The sequence below is a fragment of the Pezoporus wallicus genome, unplaced genomic scaffold (genome assembly GCF_028554395.1).
Source record: "Pezoporus wallicus isolate ANWC-B61680 ecotype Strahan unplaced genomic scaffold, APGP_CSIRO_Pwel_v1 contig_1876, whole genome shotgun sequence".
Taxonomy (NCBI): domain Eukaryota; kingdom Metazoa; phylum Chordata; class Aves; order Psittaciformes; family Psittacidae; genus Pezoporus; species Pezoporus wallicus.
The window spans coordinates 2,975,659-2,990,398 of NW_026638337.1; the positions used below are offsets into that span (position 1 = coordinate 2,975,659).

The 14,740-nt window shown below is 37.5% G+C and overlaps 1 protein-coding gene across 8 annotated transcripts in view; it reads left to right on the top strand.

Annotated features, from left to right (window-relative positions):
• Positions 1 to 14,740, top strand: part of NBEA (neurobeachin) — a 506,572-nt gene that overhangs the window by 188,370 nt on the left and 303,462 nt on the right. For all 8 annotated transcript variants that reach the window (XM_057410438.1, XM_057410433.1, XM_057410439.1 and 5 more), the window contains one exon: positions 11,275 to 11,713. In XM_057410438.1, the coding sequence (XP_057266421.1) occupies positions 11,275 to 11,713 (439 nt within the window). The remainder of the gene's footprint in view (positions 1 to 11,274; positions 11,714 to 14,740) is intronic.

A 14,740-nucleotide genomic window follows, 5' to 3' on the forward strand; every position in this document is an offset into this window, starting at 1 on the left:
GTTTTAACCCGTTACCCCTTGTCCTATCACTACAGTCCCTAATGAAGAGTCCCTCTCCAGCATCCCCTATAGGCCCCCTTCGGATACTGGAAGGCTGCTATGAGGTCTCCACGCAGCCTTCTCTTCTCCAGGCTGAACAGCTCCAACTTTCTCAGCCTATCTTCATATGGGAGGTGCTCCAGTCCCCTGATCATCCTCGTGTCCCTCCTCTGGACTTGTTCCAACAGTTCCATGTCCTTTCTATGTTGAGATACCAGAACTGCACACAATACTCCAGGTGAGGTCTCACGAGAGCAGAGTAGAGGGGCAGGATCACCTCCTTTGACCTGCTGGTCATGCTCCTTTTGATGCAGCCCAGGATACGGTTGGCTTTCTGGGCTGCAAGTGCACACTGAAGCCGGCTCATGTTCATTTTCTCATTGGCCAACACCCCCAAGTCCTTCTCTGCAGGGCTGCTCTGAATCTCTTCTCTGCCCAACCTGTAGCTGTGCCTGGGATTGCTCCGACCCAGGTGTAGGAACTTGCACTTGACATGGTTAAACTTCATGAGGTTGGCATCAGCCCACCTCACAAGTGTGTCAAGGTCCCTCTGGATGGCATTCCTTCCCTCCAGGGTATCAACAAAACCACACAGCTTGGTGTCATCGGCAAACTTGCTGAGGGTGCACTCAATCCCCCTGTCCATGTCACCAATAAAGATGTTGAACAAGACCGGTCCCAACACCGATGCCTGAGGGACACCACTCGTTACTGGTCTCCAGCTGGACACTGAGCCATTGACCACAACTCTTTGAGTGCAGCCATCCAGCCAGTTCTTTATCCCCCGAGTGGTCCATCCATCAAATTGATGTCTCTCCAATTTAGAGACAAGGATGTCATGTGGGACAGTGTCAAATGCTTTGCACAAGTCCAGGTAGATGACATCAACTGCTCCACCCCTGTCCATCAGTTCTGTAGCCCCATCATAGAAGGCCACCAAATTGATCAGGCAGGATTTCCCCTTAGTGAATCCATGCTGGCTGTCACCCAGCCCCTTGTTGATTTTCATGTGCCTTAGCATGCCTTCCAGGAGAATCTGCTCCAAGACTTTGCCAGGCACAGAGGTGAGGCTGACTGGTCTGTAATTCCCTGGGTCATCCATTTTCCCCTTCTTGAAAATGGGGGTTATATTTCCCTTTTTCCAGTCATCGGGAACTCCACCTGACTGCCATGATTTCTCAAATATGATGGCCAGTGGCTTCGCAACTTCATTTGCCAGCTCCTTCAGGACCCGCGGATGGAAGTCCTCTGACCACACCACCCAAGTCTTGGAAGGCAGACACAGGGAGTGTGAGAATGAAGACCTTGGGTCCACTGTAGGAGAGGAACTGGTTTGAGATTGTCTTAAGAACTTGAATGTGCACAGATCCAGATGAAATCCACCCGCGGGTCCTGAAGGAGCTGGCAAATAAAGTTGCTAAGACACTGTCCATTATATCATGGCAGTCAGGTGAAGTTCCTGACGACTGAAAAAAGGGAAATATAACCCCCATTTTCAAGAAGGGGAAGATGGGTGACCCAGGGAGCTACAGACCAGTCAGTCTCACCTCTGTGCCTGGCAAAAATAGAGCAGATTCTCCTGAAAGCCATGCTGGTGTACATGAAAACCAATGAGGTGGTTCGTGACAGCCAGCATGGCTTCACTAAGGGCAAATCTTGCCTGACCAGTTTGGTGGCTTTCTATGATGAGGCTACAGAGCTGATGGACAGGGGTAGAGCATTTGACATCATCTGCCTGGACTTGTGCAAAGTTTGATACTGTCCCACACAATGCCTTTATCTCTAAACTGGAGAGACATCAATTTGATAGGTGAACCGTTCAGTGGATAAAGAATTGGCTGGATGGCTGCACCCAGACAGTTGCAGTCAACAGCTCAATTCCATCTGGAGGCTGGTAGCAAGTGGGGTAGCAAGTGGAGACCAACCTCATGGGTTAGTGTTGGGACGGATCCTGTTCAACGTCTTTGTCTGTGACATGGACAGTGGGATTGAGTGCACCCTCAGCAAGTTTGCTGACAACACTAAGCTGTGTGGTCCAGTTGATACACTGGAGGAAAGGAATGCCATCCAGAGGGACCTTGACACGCTTGAGAGGTGGGCCGATGCCGACCTCATGAAGTTTAACCATGTCAAGTGCAAGGTCCTACACCTGGGTCGGAGCAATCCCAGTCACACCTACAGGTTGGGCAGAGAAGAGATTCAGAGCAGCCCTGCAGAGAAGGACTTGGGGGTGTTGGTTGATAAGAAACTTAACATGAGCCAGCTTCAGTGTGCGCTTGCAGCCCTGAAAGGCAACCATATCCTGGGCTGCATCAAAAGGAGCGTGACCAGCAGGTCAAAGGAGGTGATCCTGCCCCTCTACTCTGCTCTCATGAGACCCCACTTGCAGTACTATGTGGATTTCTGGTGTCCTCAACATAAGGAAGTGGAGCTGTTGGAACAAGTCCAGAGGACGGCCACGAGGATGATCAGGGCACTGGAGCACCTCCCGTATGAAGACAGGCTGAGAAAGTTGGAGCTGTTCAGCCTGGAGAAGAGCAGGCTGCATGGAGACCTCATAGCAGCCTTCCAGTAACCTAAGGGGGCCTACAGGGATGGTGAAGAGGGACTCTTCATCAGGTACTGTAGTGGTAGAACAAGGGGAAGTTCAGGTTAGATATAAGGAAGAAGTTCTTTACTGTGAGGTTGGTGAGGCACTGGAACAGGTATGCCCAAAGAAGTGATAAAACCTCCAGCCCTGACAGTGTTCAAGACCAGATTGGACAGAGCCTTGAACAACATGATTTTGTGTGAGGTGTGCCTGCCCATGGCAGGGGGGTTGGAACTAGATGATGTTAGGTCCTCTCCAACCCTAACCATTCTATGATTCTATAATAGCTTCTAATCAGCCTTATCATGTTAAACCAAGTAACCTCTTCAAATTACAGCCACAATTTTGAAGTAGTTTTAGCTGTGGTGATCTGGATCGTCTAACCTGAATTTTCTCAATTCCGGTCATTATTGAAACTATCTTTTCTTACCTTCAAGGTTTATCGAACTGTTGTTTCTTTCAGCAGTGCTTCCACATCTTCAGCAGTGAAAAAGTGTGAGAAAACTCTTTTTTTACACTCAGCTGTCAGCCTGTTAATTACTGAGAACACAAGTGATGTTAACCAAATAATGGAAGGGTATTTCCATTATTGAAAATTGGTGTTTCCACTCATCATTATTCAGGAGTGTTTTGGAAATAAAACATTGCAACAGCGAAATTCACCTGATGACATATTGTGCAAAGAAAATCAGTACGTAGCTTATCATAACATTTAATCAAAACTGGACTGGCTTTTCAACTCCCTTGCTATCACTGTCTGTGTATTTCCCAAAGCACTGTAAATGAACAGATTTCTCAAAGGTATGTGCTGTGGATGGACTGGAAGCTGTTGATTTTTTTCCTTCACAGAACGAACTACATTAAAACGTTGCAGAAACATCTTTTCCATTGAAGACAAGTAAAGCACCACATTTTTCTGATGTCATAGTCATGCAGTACTCTGGATATCGTACCTTGCTATGCTATTGTTTGTATTCCTAATGTAGTAGCATAAAGATTTCCAGCCCATTTTTAAACTAGTATTTTGCACAAGTATAGCAGTCTAGCTATGCGAAGTGGACTAAAGGACGAATTTCTATTGCCTGGCAAAATGTCCTTTGCCACCACAAAGTTCTGACAAAATGCATGGCTTAATCTTCCCCAAAATCTAGTTATACATATGTTTTCAAGAAGCTGAGGGAAATGTTGTAAGGGACATGGATGATGATCATGAGAACCAAAATTTAAATTCTACTGAATTTCTGCCTTCTGCTTTCCTGATGAAATATATGCTGCTTATTCCAACCACCTCTGAGAGGACATGCATTTGAAGATCATGAGATAGATAGAAATAAATACATCTTGATCTAATATTGCCCTTCATCAACTATTTAAGGCATTAGCAGAAAGGTTTGCACATGTTTCATTTTTAACTGATCAGTCATGGTGTAAGCATGAAACAGTTGTAAAAGGCTGTGAGGTTGGGATTTTTTTTATGTAACATCAATACTTATTTTCATTTGTACAAATTACAGATGTTTTAAAACTTCTGCTTTTTCAAAGTAGTGCTTAATATAAAGTATTTTTAGTATAAGTTTTATCATATATGTGGAACATACTCTGTGCTTCACTGTTAACTTTTGCTGGATGCTGTAATCTAAGTGCCAGAATTTTTTTAAATTCTTTTGCAAAAAATGTCTAATAACAGAACCATCAGCTTTCTCAGCATGGGTCATAAATACAGGCATTATCACAGATAACTGCCAACTAATCTGTTTTTTAATTATGTGGTTTTGAATTTACACAAGACAAAAATAAAAAAGAAAAAATAGAAACTGTCAAAAACTAGGGAAATTCACCTAGAAAAAATACTAACATGTTGTTCCTTATTTGTTGTTTTGTTTTGCAAATGTAAACAGCTGTTTTTATACTCTAAAGTTGACATTTATTTAATACAACTTAACATTTTCTTAAATTTATTTTAAGTCTTTGTTGTTAATGCCTTGTTAATGCGTTAAGACTACTGACATTTTGTTTGGCAACCACGTAATCAATCATACTGATGTTACATATCTGTCAAGCACTGGGTGAAGGAGGTTTGATTAGTAAGGAAGAATTAAGACATTGCCCAAACAGATCTAGAGTTATGTTAGTCATAAGTGCTCTTTTAACACTCTTTCTTTGGTCAAGGTAGAAGGAGCTGCCCTGTGTGCCCACCTGAGTTCAGGAGTGGGTGCTGGGGCAGAAACACATAAGACTTCTGAGGAATTTGAGCGAGTAAAAACAATTTATAATGAACAAAAAGAGAAGACATACACTTACAGGTGTCCAGCTGTGAAAAGGGCTCTTTCCAATCACTTCCCAACCTTGATTTCCCCACCCTATGTCTCTTCTGCTCCTTTCTCTCCCATTTCAGAGCCTCTCTGTTTTTCCTGGTCTAGAGCTACATCCTTTCTCCTCACAAATCCACACCGATTAAAAGGAAATTCCCAGCCCTCTGTCTTATATCTCCTCTCTCAAGACTGCTCCCTTCCGATTGCCAACCCACCCAAGAGTCTTTCATATTTGACCTTACCCAGTCCCCCAGTTTTCAGCTGTGTTCCTCAGGCCCTTAGCCATTCATGACAGAGCCCTGGGGTATCCCTGCTTGTAGCTTTTATTCTTCCCAGCCAGATGCTGCCATGGCATGCTCTCTACTTCCACCTCTTCATGTGCGTGATTACTGGCGCTCTGTTAGACAAACAGCCGAATCCATGCTGTTGCATTGCTACCCTTGCAGAAGAAAAGGGACAGTTTTTGGTCTGACAGGAATTTCAGAAATCTGGGTCTGGCTGAATAACAGATGTAGGCTAAATGCAGGCTGCATTTATCAAACGTTTTTCTAGAAGAAAGCAAAAATGACAAATAGCAACCCTAAACCAGGCTCTTTTTGCTTGCTTGTTTGGTTGCTTGTTTTTTCTGTTGTTGTTTTTGGGTTTTCTTTTGGATTTTTTCGGTTTGTTTTTTTGTTGTTTTTTTTTTTCTTTAATTTAATTAACAAGAAAACTTGCTTAAAAAATTTTAGAACAGCAAATGAGTTCTGCAAAATAAAAGTCAGTGTGGCTCAGATAGCCTTGCCTCAGCAATAACAGAATCCCATAAACTCCATCAGTGGAGCTCAACTTTGCCTATTAATGCGCGGTTATCCTAAGAGGAGTAATGAGCGTACATGATGAGCCATGGCCAGGATCACTATACAGGAAATTTTTCAACCAGTGTTTTTATAACTTTCACACAGAAATAGAAATGCCAACAGGACAAAAGGTTCTGAGTGGATGCAGAGCAGCTTGGCATCTTAACGTTTCTGTTACGGTGATTCTTCCCACTGTTGTGCCTTGGCCTCTGAGGACATTTCCATTGCAACTCTACTCTTGGTTACTCCTTTCAATGTACTTTTAAATCAGACTGTTATTACTCTTTGATTTTGTCTCCATACTTTGTTTCTCATCACAATTTTAATCGTTCTGCTTCTCATGTATGGTAACTAGTAGATTGATGTTGCTAGGAACAGTTTTTTCACTTTGTCTTTATAGCCTAGAACTTAGGAATTGATTAGTTGACTCTGCCACCTGTGGAGGAAACTATAATGGATGGATTAAAAGTATTTTCAGCTTGTAGTGTCCTGTCCTTGAAAGTTTGTAAAATACAACAAAGGGGTATATAAAAGGCAGCTAGTAAGGTTATTATCAATGCCTCAAGGCAGCTATACAGAAAACAACAAATTTTCCAGTGCATGTAGAATCATAGAATCATAGAATGGTTTGTACTGGAAGGGACCTTAAAGATCATCTTCTTCCAACCGACGTGAACACTTCAGGGATGACATGCAGACTGAAAGGTGGCAGCAACTCCTATGGCCCAAATCGTTCATTGCCAAATGGTGCTATATTGTTCACAGCAGAAATTTTACATTAATTTGGGATAGAATGACTTTAAAATAAATTTTCAGCCATACTGTAAGCAGTTAAAAATAACAATTTTCATACTTTTTTACTTTTGAAAATTTTCAGATGATTTTTAGTAGGGAGATTTCATGTAATTAAAATAATAATTAAAAAAAAAAAGTCCACAGGAATATGCACACAGTTTTTCCTTTTTTAAAGTATATAAAGATTAAGAGCTAAATATTTTGTGTTGCGATTTTTTAAAATGGCAAAAATTGCATATTTTTTCCACATATATGAAATATCTCATTTTTAGATTATTAGATTAATAAACATGGGGGGTTGTATTTTTTAGGCATATGGAAGCAGTGCAAGAGCTATTTAGGTAACTCAGTAGGTTAAAACAATTACAACACACTTCATAAATCACAAACAAACAAGATATTTTAGGGAAGTAGCATGACGGATGAGGTCACCAGATATACAATATGTCATTTACTTAACTTAAGCCCATATTTTTCCCATAATGTAGTAGATGAACTCATTAGTTACAATGAAAAACAGTAAGAAGGAGGCATCTGGCTTCCAACTGCCTATTTCTGACAGGGTTAAATTCACTAGATCTAGTAATGTTTGTGCTTTGTCTACTGACATGGCCTTGTGCTGTAGAAAACTGATGAGGTTTCCTGAAAATTTACAGGCTTACTGTCACAATGTTATAACTTAGGCAAATGCAGTCAGTTACATTTTTTGCTTCTGTTCATGTTTATCATTTTGCTAAGTTTTGAGTAGTTAGGATTTTTGTAAACGCATATGTGTTACCAGTTTAAGATTTTTCTAAGTAAATTTATGAAGCAGCATTCTTTATTCCTGAATTCTGAAGGCAACAGAAGTGCTGTGACACAGTAGAAATTAACATAGTATAAAATTTGTGGCTATGCAATGTAGCAGTGTAGTTTATAACTAAAATTGGTTGGGTTTCATGACCTATGATGAGTTTATAACTTGCGTAAAGTAATACTAATACTGATGCAGAAGGTCTTATAATACATCTTTTCAGACATATTTATCTTAATTTCACAAATACTAAATAGCTGTTATTCTTATTTGAATGGCAGTTATTAAGCAGTTTTATCTATTCGGAGTTTATTTTCCTTTGGTTTACAAAAAATAAATCAGACCTTTTAAATTCATATTCATTTAGCTTGCTTGATATTTTAAAAATGAGAATTAATTCATTGGATTTAGGTAGTTTTTAGCGATTGTTCATAGTCATAAATCAGATTAAGCTCAATCGACATAGTGCAGCATATTCATATTAGGTACTTGGAGGCACAGTAAGAAAAGTAAAGATACAAATCTGAGTTCTGTGGGAATCTAGTACACATAAACTTAACTGTATATAAAATAACTTCTCTTGATATTTTCTCGCTTTATAATTTTAGTTACTGTTATGCATTGTATAGTATGTCATATCTAAATTTTATATCTACGGATTTAATTTTCCTTCCATTTTTAGCTTCAAATGGTGCAATCACCTAGACATTTTATTCTCATTTGGGAACAAAGGATTTCAAGGCACCTGCTGAGTAATTAAGTACAGTCCTATTTATAGTGTCTTGAAACTGGTTCTGTTTTTTGAACCTGCTACTCTGACTGGAAAGGTATTCCAGAATCTTAATTCAATATTAATAGCTGTCACTTCACAAATTTATTCCTAGTGAGTTTGCATTCCGTTTTTCTCATGTCAACTCTTCCATTCAGTGTAATTTTTTTTTTTTTTTTTTTTTTTTTGTGTGTTTGCATCCTGAAAATACATGTAGAAAAGCTGTTGTGTACATTATCAGTACTAGTTTAGCCAGACTATATCATCCAAACCCTTTTTTTTTCTGCAAGAGTAGATCACTGTGGATCTCCATAATGGCACTTCCATCTTTCTCAAATATAACAGCGTACATGGTATTCCATAATGAACTCTACCAAAGCCTGCTCTAATGCCATTAGTACTTAAGTGTTGCAGAAACTATTTCTTTTGAAAAGTTTGAAATCATGTTTGCCTTTTCCATATCAGTATTGTATTGGTACCTGAATACCGAGTTACTGATGTATCCAGGTTTTTCCTCTTCAGTCATTTCCAGTTGGTGAATTCCAGTTATAATGGGAATATCTATGTTAGTCACTGGATGCATAGCTTTTCACTATTACATGTAATTTGCAGTTCTGTTTTAATGCCTTCTTAGAAACATTCTTCTGTGGCTGTCACGTTGTACCTTGTGACTTTGTCATCAACAAATTACACTGGAATGTTTTTACTTTTTAACCTCAAATTTTTATTAAAAGTTTTAATGAGAGGATTTCCGTGATAGTTTCTCTGACTGATGTTTTTTTTTTTTTTCCCTTTGGAACTATTTGCTGGCTCTCTTAGTAAGTTTCTTTTCCCACATTCTATTAATTTCCAGATTCTCCTGACTAAATTATTATCTGTTCTAACAACCCCAGCTTTACTGAATTCTAGTACATTGGCCCTTATTTTCTTTGAGCAATAAATATTTTAAAAGCTCTTTTAGCAAAGCCATTTTGTAATCTAGCTTGTTCTATTCCTTTACTGTCTTTACTTCAAAATAAATCCTGTATCTTTCTTACTGTTGAAGGTTCGCAGTTGTTCAGATCATTTTTTCGTCTTTCTTAAAAAGGGAAACCATGTGTGGTTTTCTCCAGTTGTATGATGCTATCACCACATACCTGTTTGTCAAAAGTGTTTGCTTTTTCACCAGTAATTTCACAGACGGTTACTTTCAAAGTTGGCTTGGAATCCGTTCATTCTCATGATTTTAATACATTTAATTTCAATAGGTATTTGAATTTACACAACTGCACTTTTAGTAGCTTTCCTGTCTTTAGCTTTCTGTTCAGCATTGTTGACCTTAATGAAAATTGAGGGTAGGTGTACTCTAACTTCACCATGTAGTGGACCATGTTCTTTTTTCAGTGCCCTGTTCTCGTTTACGTAATAGGGGAGCATTATGCTGTTATACTTACTGTATATTATAAAGAGTGCTTGACTGACAGTCTAGTCCTACTCTTCCCTTCAGCTGAGAAGTGTTGTCTTTGTATTGATGAAGTTTAAAGAGACAAATAAGCATAAAAATCATTAGGATCATGCTGTGGATCAGATGTCCCTCTGTGCCAAATATAGGCAGTACTAAGTAGATAAGGATTTTTTTGCTTCCTGACCCAGCAGATGCTAAATGCATTTTATGCAGCTCATAAATCCAGTTTCTACTTCCTGCTTCACAAAGCAGGGCTCATATCTATTTGATAAGATATGTTTAAAGCACTTAGGAGAAAGAGAAGAAGGAAGTGGCTTCAGTGTTTATGGCTGTTAAAAGAAGAAAGCAATACTCCTTATAATGGATTCTTCTGCTTTGTATTTTTAAAAGCTTCTTCTGTTTTATCAATATTGGTTTGTTAATACTTACACACAAAGAGGTTTACACTACAATTAGTTCAAACACATAAATAATCTCATACAGAATTTTTTATGTGTGCATGCATACACACACTTATGTCCATGTGGTAAATATGTAGATATATTACACCTGATTGTATTAAACGATCAGTTATAAATTTTTAATAGTTATAAGGGCAGGGCTTCATCTAAGGATGTTGTAAAATATTTTCTATAATACGTAAACTGCTGTAACAGCACCATCGAAAAAAAAAAAATGTACCTGTTTCATATACAGTCTTACCTAAATTTTATAATCAAGAAAGTGATCCAATGAAATTAAGAAAGTTTGAAAATAAATTTGATAATCTGCTTGAGTGCAAGCTTTTTGTCATTAAAAATAGCTACAGTCTGTTGCTTTAAAAACATATAGCCAAAAAGATGAATATGGAAGTTATGAATAACTCTAACTTTTCTCTAAGCATAGCAAATTATTCTTACTTAATGAAGGTCTTGTGTCTGTTTCACCAAAGCAATTGATAGAGGTACACTTTTCTCGGTTACATGATGTTGTAGAGTCCGTTTCAATCTGGAAATGTTCCAAACTCAACAGATTTTGCTTGCCTGTCTCTATAAATCTGTGTTTATTTTGTTCTTAACATTTGCCTGAAAGGATTAGAGAATTTTCCCTTTTGTGGGGAATGGGGAGTTATCTAAAGAATCAACAAGAATACTTCTTTTTATCATTCATGTATAAATGCATTTATATTCAATATAATATGTGTAAAAAAATGTGTATAATACATATTTTAAACAAAGACAAAGCTAGCAAAAGGTCTAGTAGTTTTCTTTTGAGTACAAGCTTAATAATTGTTGGCAGCAACAAAACCCCTAAATTTTATAGTAATCCTAACGCATAAGTGGTTGCAGTTTTCTCTTCAGTAGTCTCACAAATCATACAGATACACAGTCAATAGGTTATGATTTTTAAGGTTGTTTTTGCTGGTGGCATTTTGCTGTTTGATTAGTGTGTGAGTAGTGGGCTGTAATTTCTAAATGTCACTGAAATTGCATAATACAGCTTTGGGCTTCCTCTTCCAAGCCTTTATATATGCCAAACAGCTGTGAAAAGCAAAATGTTTTGTATGTAAAATGAGGTTTTTAATGTTTAATCTACTAAGATTTATGAACTTTCTAACACATTTCTGTCTTGTAAAACCTTATGATCATATTTTTAGGAAAAAAAAACCCAAACTAAATTATAAATATTGTTCATAATCTCTGTTTCACTGCAGAGACACCAACTGTATTTCCTGAAAATATCAAAGATAAAGAAACACCAACACCAGCTGAAGATATTCAGTTGGAAAGCTCTATTCCTCATACCGATTCTGGAATTGGAGATGAACAGATGCCCAGCATTTTGAATGGAACAGACTTGGAGACCAGCACAGGCCCTGATGCTATGAGCGAGCTGTTGTCTACTTTGTCTTCAGAAGTGAAGAAATCTCAGGAGAGCTTAACAGAAAGCCCCAGTGAAATGTTGAAGCCTGCATCATCGATATCCAGTATCAGCCAAAGTAAAGGCATCAATGTCAAGGAAATACTGAAAAGTCTTGTGGCAGCCCCTGTTGAAATTGCAGAATGCGGTCCAGATCCGATCCCTTACCCAGATCCTGCACTGAAGAGAGAAGCTCAGGCTATTCTTCCCATGCAGTTTCACTCATTTGACAGGTATATGGCTGGATTCATTATTTTATATTGATGTAATTCAGAAGTTTGAAAGATTGTTTTTTTTTAACATGTTTATTCTATTGGTTTGTATTAGACTGTTAAAAACCAGCTGCATTGCTTCTCCTTTACTGTGTTACCAAAGTGGACCATATAGAACAGAGAAAAGTAATTCACCTTGCTTTTCTCTGTCAACAGTGAATAAAACTCTGCAAGGTACTTGGAAAACAAGCCTGTTGTAAAGAAACATTTTTACAATAAAATCTTTTTTTCCTCTAAAACATTTTAGTTAAAAGCGTTTTAGTGAGGAGGAGGGGTAATATCTGCTGATATAGAACAGACTGCAGAAATTCAATCAAATATTCTTTCAAAGGCTTAAATCTTAATTGGATCCATCATTGCACTGTTTTCTGGTACTGAAATGTTTTGACCATGGCAAATTGTTTGTATGGTCATGGTAGAAACCAATTTTCTTTTAGGTCTTTAAACAGCAAATATGCTCAAAAGTTAGTGTTTAAAAATAAACTGCTAAACATTTCCACAGAGAGTCCTTTGTTTCTCTTTTTAGTCTGTAGCTTCTCAGCCTCTAGTGAATATACTTTTCTTTAAATGTCCATCTCAGTTATCCTGAACATAGAAGTTGTTGTAAAATGTACAGTTAATAACATCCTTCCAGAAAAAGGGTAACCCGATCCATTGTGGCTTCAGTCTTAACCTGTGCAAAGAGCTACTGTTATGAGTGATGCTGTGGTTACATTTTCCAGTATGACAAGATCCCTGCAGTTTCTTCATAAAAATCTTTTCAAAAGGTAAAAAGATAGAATAAATAATTAATATATAGTAAAACATGCCTCAAAATTTTAAGCAAATTTGTAGAAATGCATTAGTTAATTATGCAGGTACAAGAATTAAAATCCTGGGGGAATTAAAAAAATAAAAAAAGAAAATGGCTGTTGTGATTTATGAGAAAAATCCATCTGCACTGACAGAAAACCTGCAAAAATGTCAGAAATGTCTTCATTAAAGTCTTAAGAAAAACAATATGGAAAGAATGCTTTGAGTGTAATGTAAGCACTGAAGTACAAGAAAATACGTCAGAATTTCAGACTAAAAGACTTTTTTCATTTCAAATTCCATAGAAAAGCTGATCCTTTTTAGTCTGTATATTAGTACTGAGGCTGCTTTTCTGAAAAAAATAAATCAACTGTCAGATAGCATCTGTTGTAAAAAGGAAGATTGGATCAAGAAGGGAATAGAGAAATATGCATTAGAAGCAATGAATATGTGCCTTTCTAATAATACTTTAGGTCTTGAGGCCATTCCACAGAAAGCTCAGTTAGCAACTGTTGCATTAATAGACTGTTTTTTGTTCATCAGTGTACCTGTTTTAGAGTGATTTCAATGTGAAGTAAAAAACACTTTTTCCTATATAGTTAGGATTTTTTCCTTTTCCTCTGCGAGGAATCATTATATTCCAGAATGCACGGTTGTACATTAAGCAGTACAAAAATTTGTCCTGTGTGTAGATTTAATACAGCTAACTGCAACCACCAAAAAGTTACTGTAGTTAGAGCTATTCTGTGAAATTTCTAACCGGGTCAATTAAGAAAAATACTTCATTCAGAGGATTGTTTCTAATTCACAAAATGTTGGACACCTAAATTAAAATGGAGCATACCACCTCATGAGATACCTTTGTCATTGTTAGAAGGAGCTTAACATCAAGGTGATTGAGGAGATGAGTTTTATTCTGCATTTTGAAGTTATAGCTTTGTAAGAAAGCATTAAAAACTTTAACGGGCTGCAGCAGGTTGGCCATAATCTGTATTTCGTGTGAGCACCTCCACTAGATTCTTCTTGCAATGATGTGAGTGCTTGTACATTTTGAACATCATTATTAGTACTTGCTAATGCAGAATTATGGAATTACTTGAGAAGTGCTTCATGTCTAGTGTTGGTAGATTTTGATAGCCATTTTATACTTAAAAGTTCGCTTAGGTTCTACAAGGTTTAGTGATACTTTTTCCCCTCTGTCCCATTACCCTGCTGGCCAAGTTGTGATTCCATGATTTTCTATACAAAGTGTACACCTGTGTTTGTATCTTAGTAGCATATGTTGTACCTTTTCATCCCTTGGCTTTGTTTATTTCTTCAGCAAAATAAGTGATAATTGTTGAAGTTTAGGCAAAAGAAGGCTCCTTTACATTCATTTTGTTGTGGTATTTTGTTTCTCTTAAATATATAATCCTACTGGAGAGTAATGTAGATCATGCTTTTTAATATAGCAAACAATTAGGAAGGGAAAATTGGCAGGTTCAGGCGGAAGATCAGGACATGTTAAATTCTTTCCTCCAACTAAATGAATGGTGTTAAAACTGTGGGCATTGTGATAAAAATACTGATGTTCTTAGTCCACATTATCTCAACTGTCTGGTCGCACCTCATGGCAACATTACTGAATAGTGACCATTGTTCAGGCAAATATTTCTCTGTGCAGTTTGCTCATATTTTAGAGTACTTTCTTGACCACAAAGCAAAAGATGGGTGGCGGTGTTGCTTTTCTTTTTTAAATTACAAATGAGGACCAGGTTGCAATCCTGACCCAATAACTTTTCATAGGGGATGAAACAAAGGTTAGGATAAAAAAAACTTTTAATAGTATTTTGAAATAATATTAGAATTAATTAAAATAATGAGAAAGCAACATGAATTTTAGCTTGTGGTGGTTTATTGACATTTTGCATTGCTGCTAGTATCCCAATTATCATTGAAAAGCTGAAAAAAAATTACAATTCTTATTCTTTACTTGGTCATGTAAATATAATTGTGTTTACTGATATCAAATAATAAATAATATACACTGCATATTTTCTAAAGGCTAACGCTATCCCTGTGGAGCATATTTCTGTAGTATCTTCTGTTGCTGGAGCTATGGAGATTTTGGTACTTCACTGGGCAATGCGGCTATTGATTGTGTTTATTCTCTCTAGAGAATCTTGAGCAATAGAGTGTATTGCCTTGTCAGGTTTT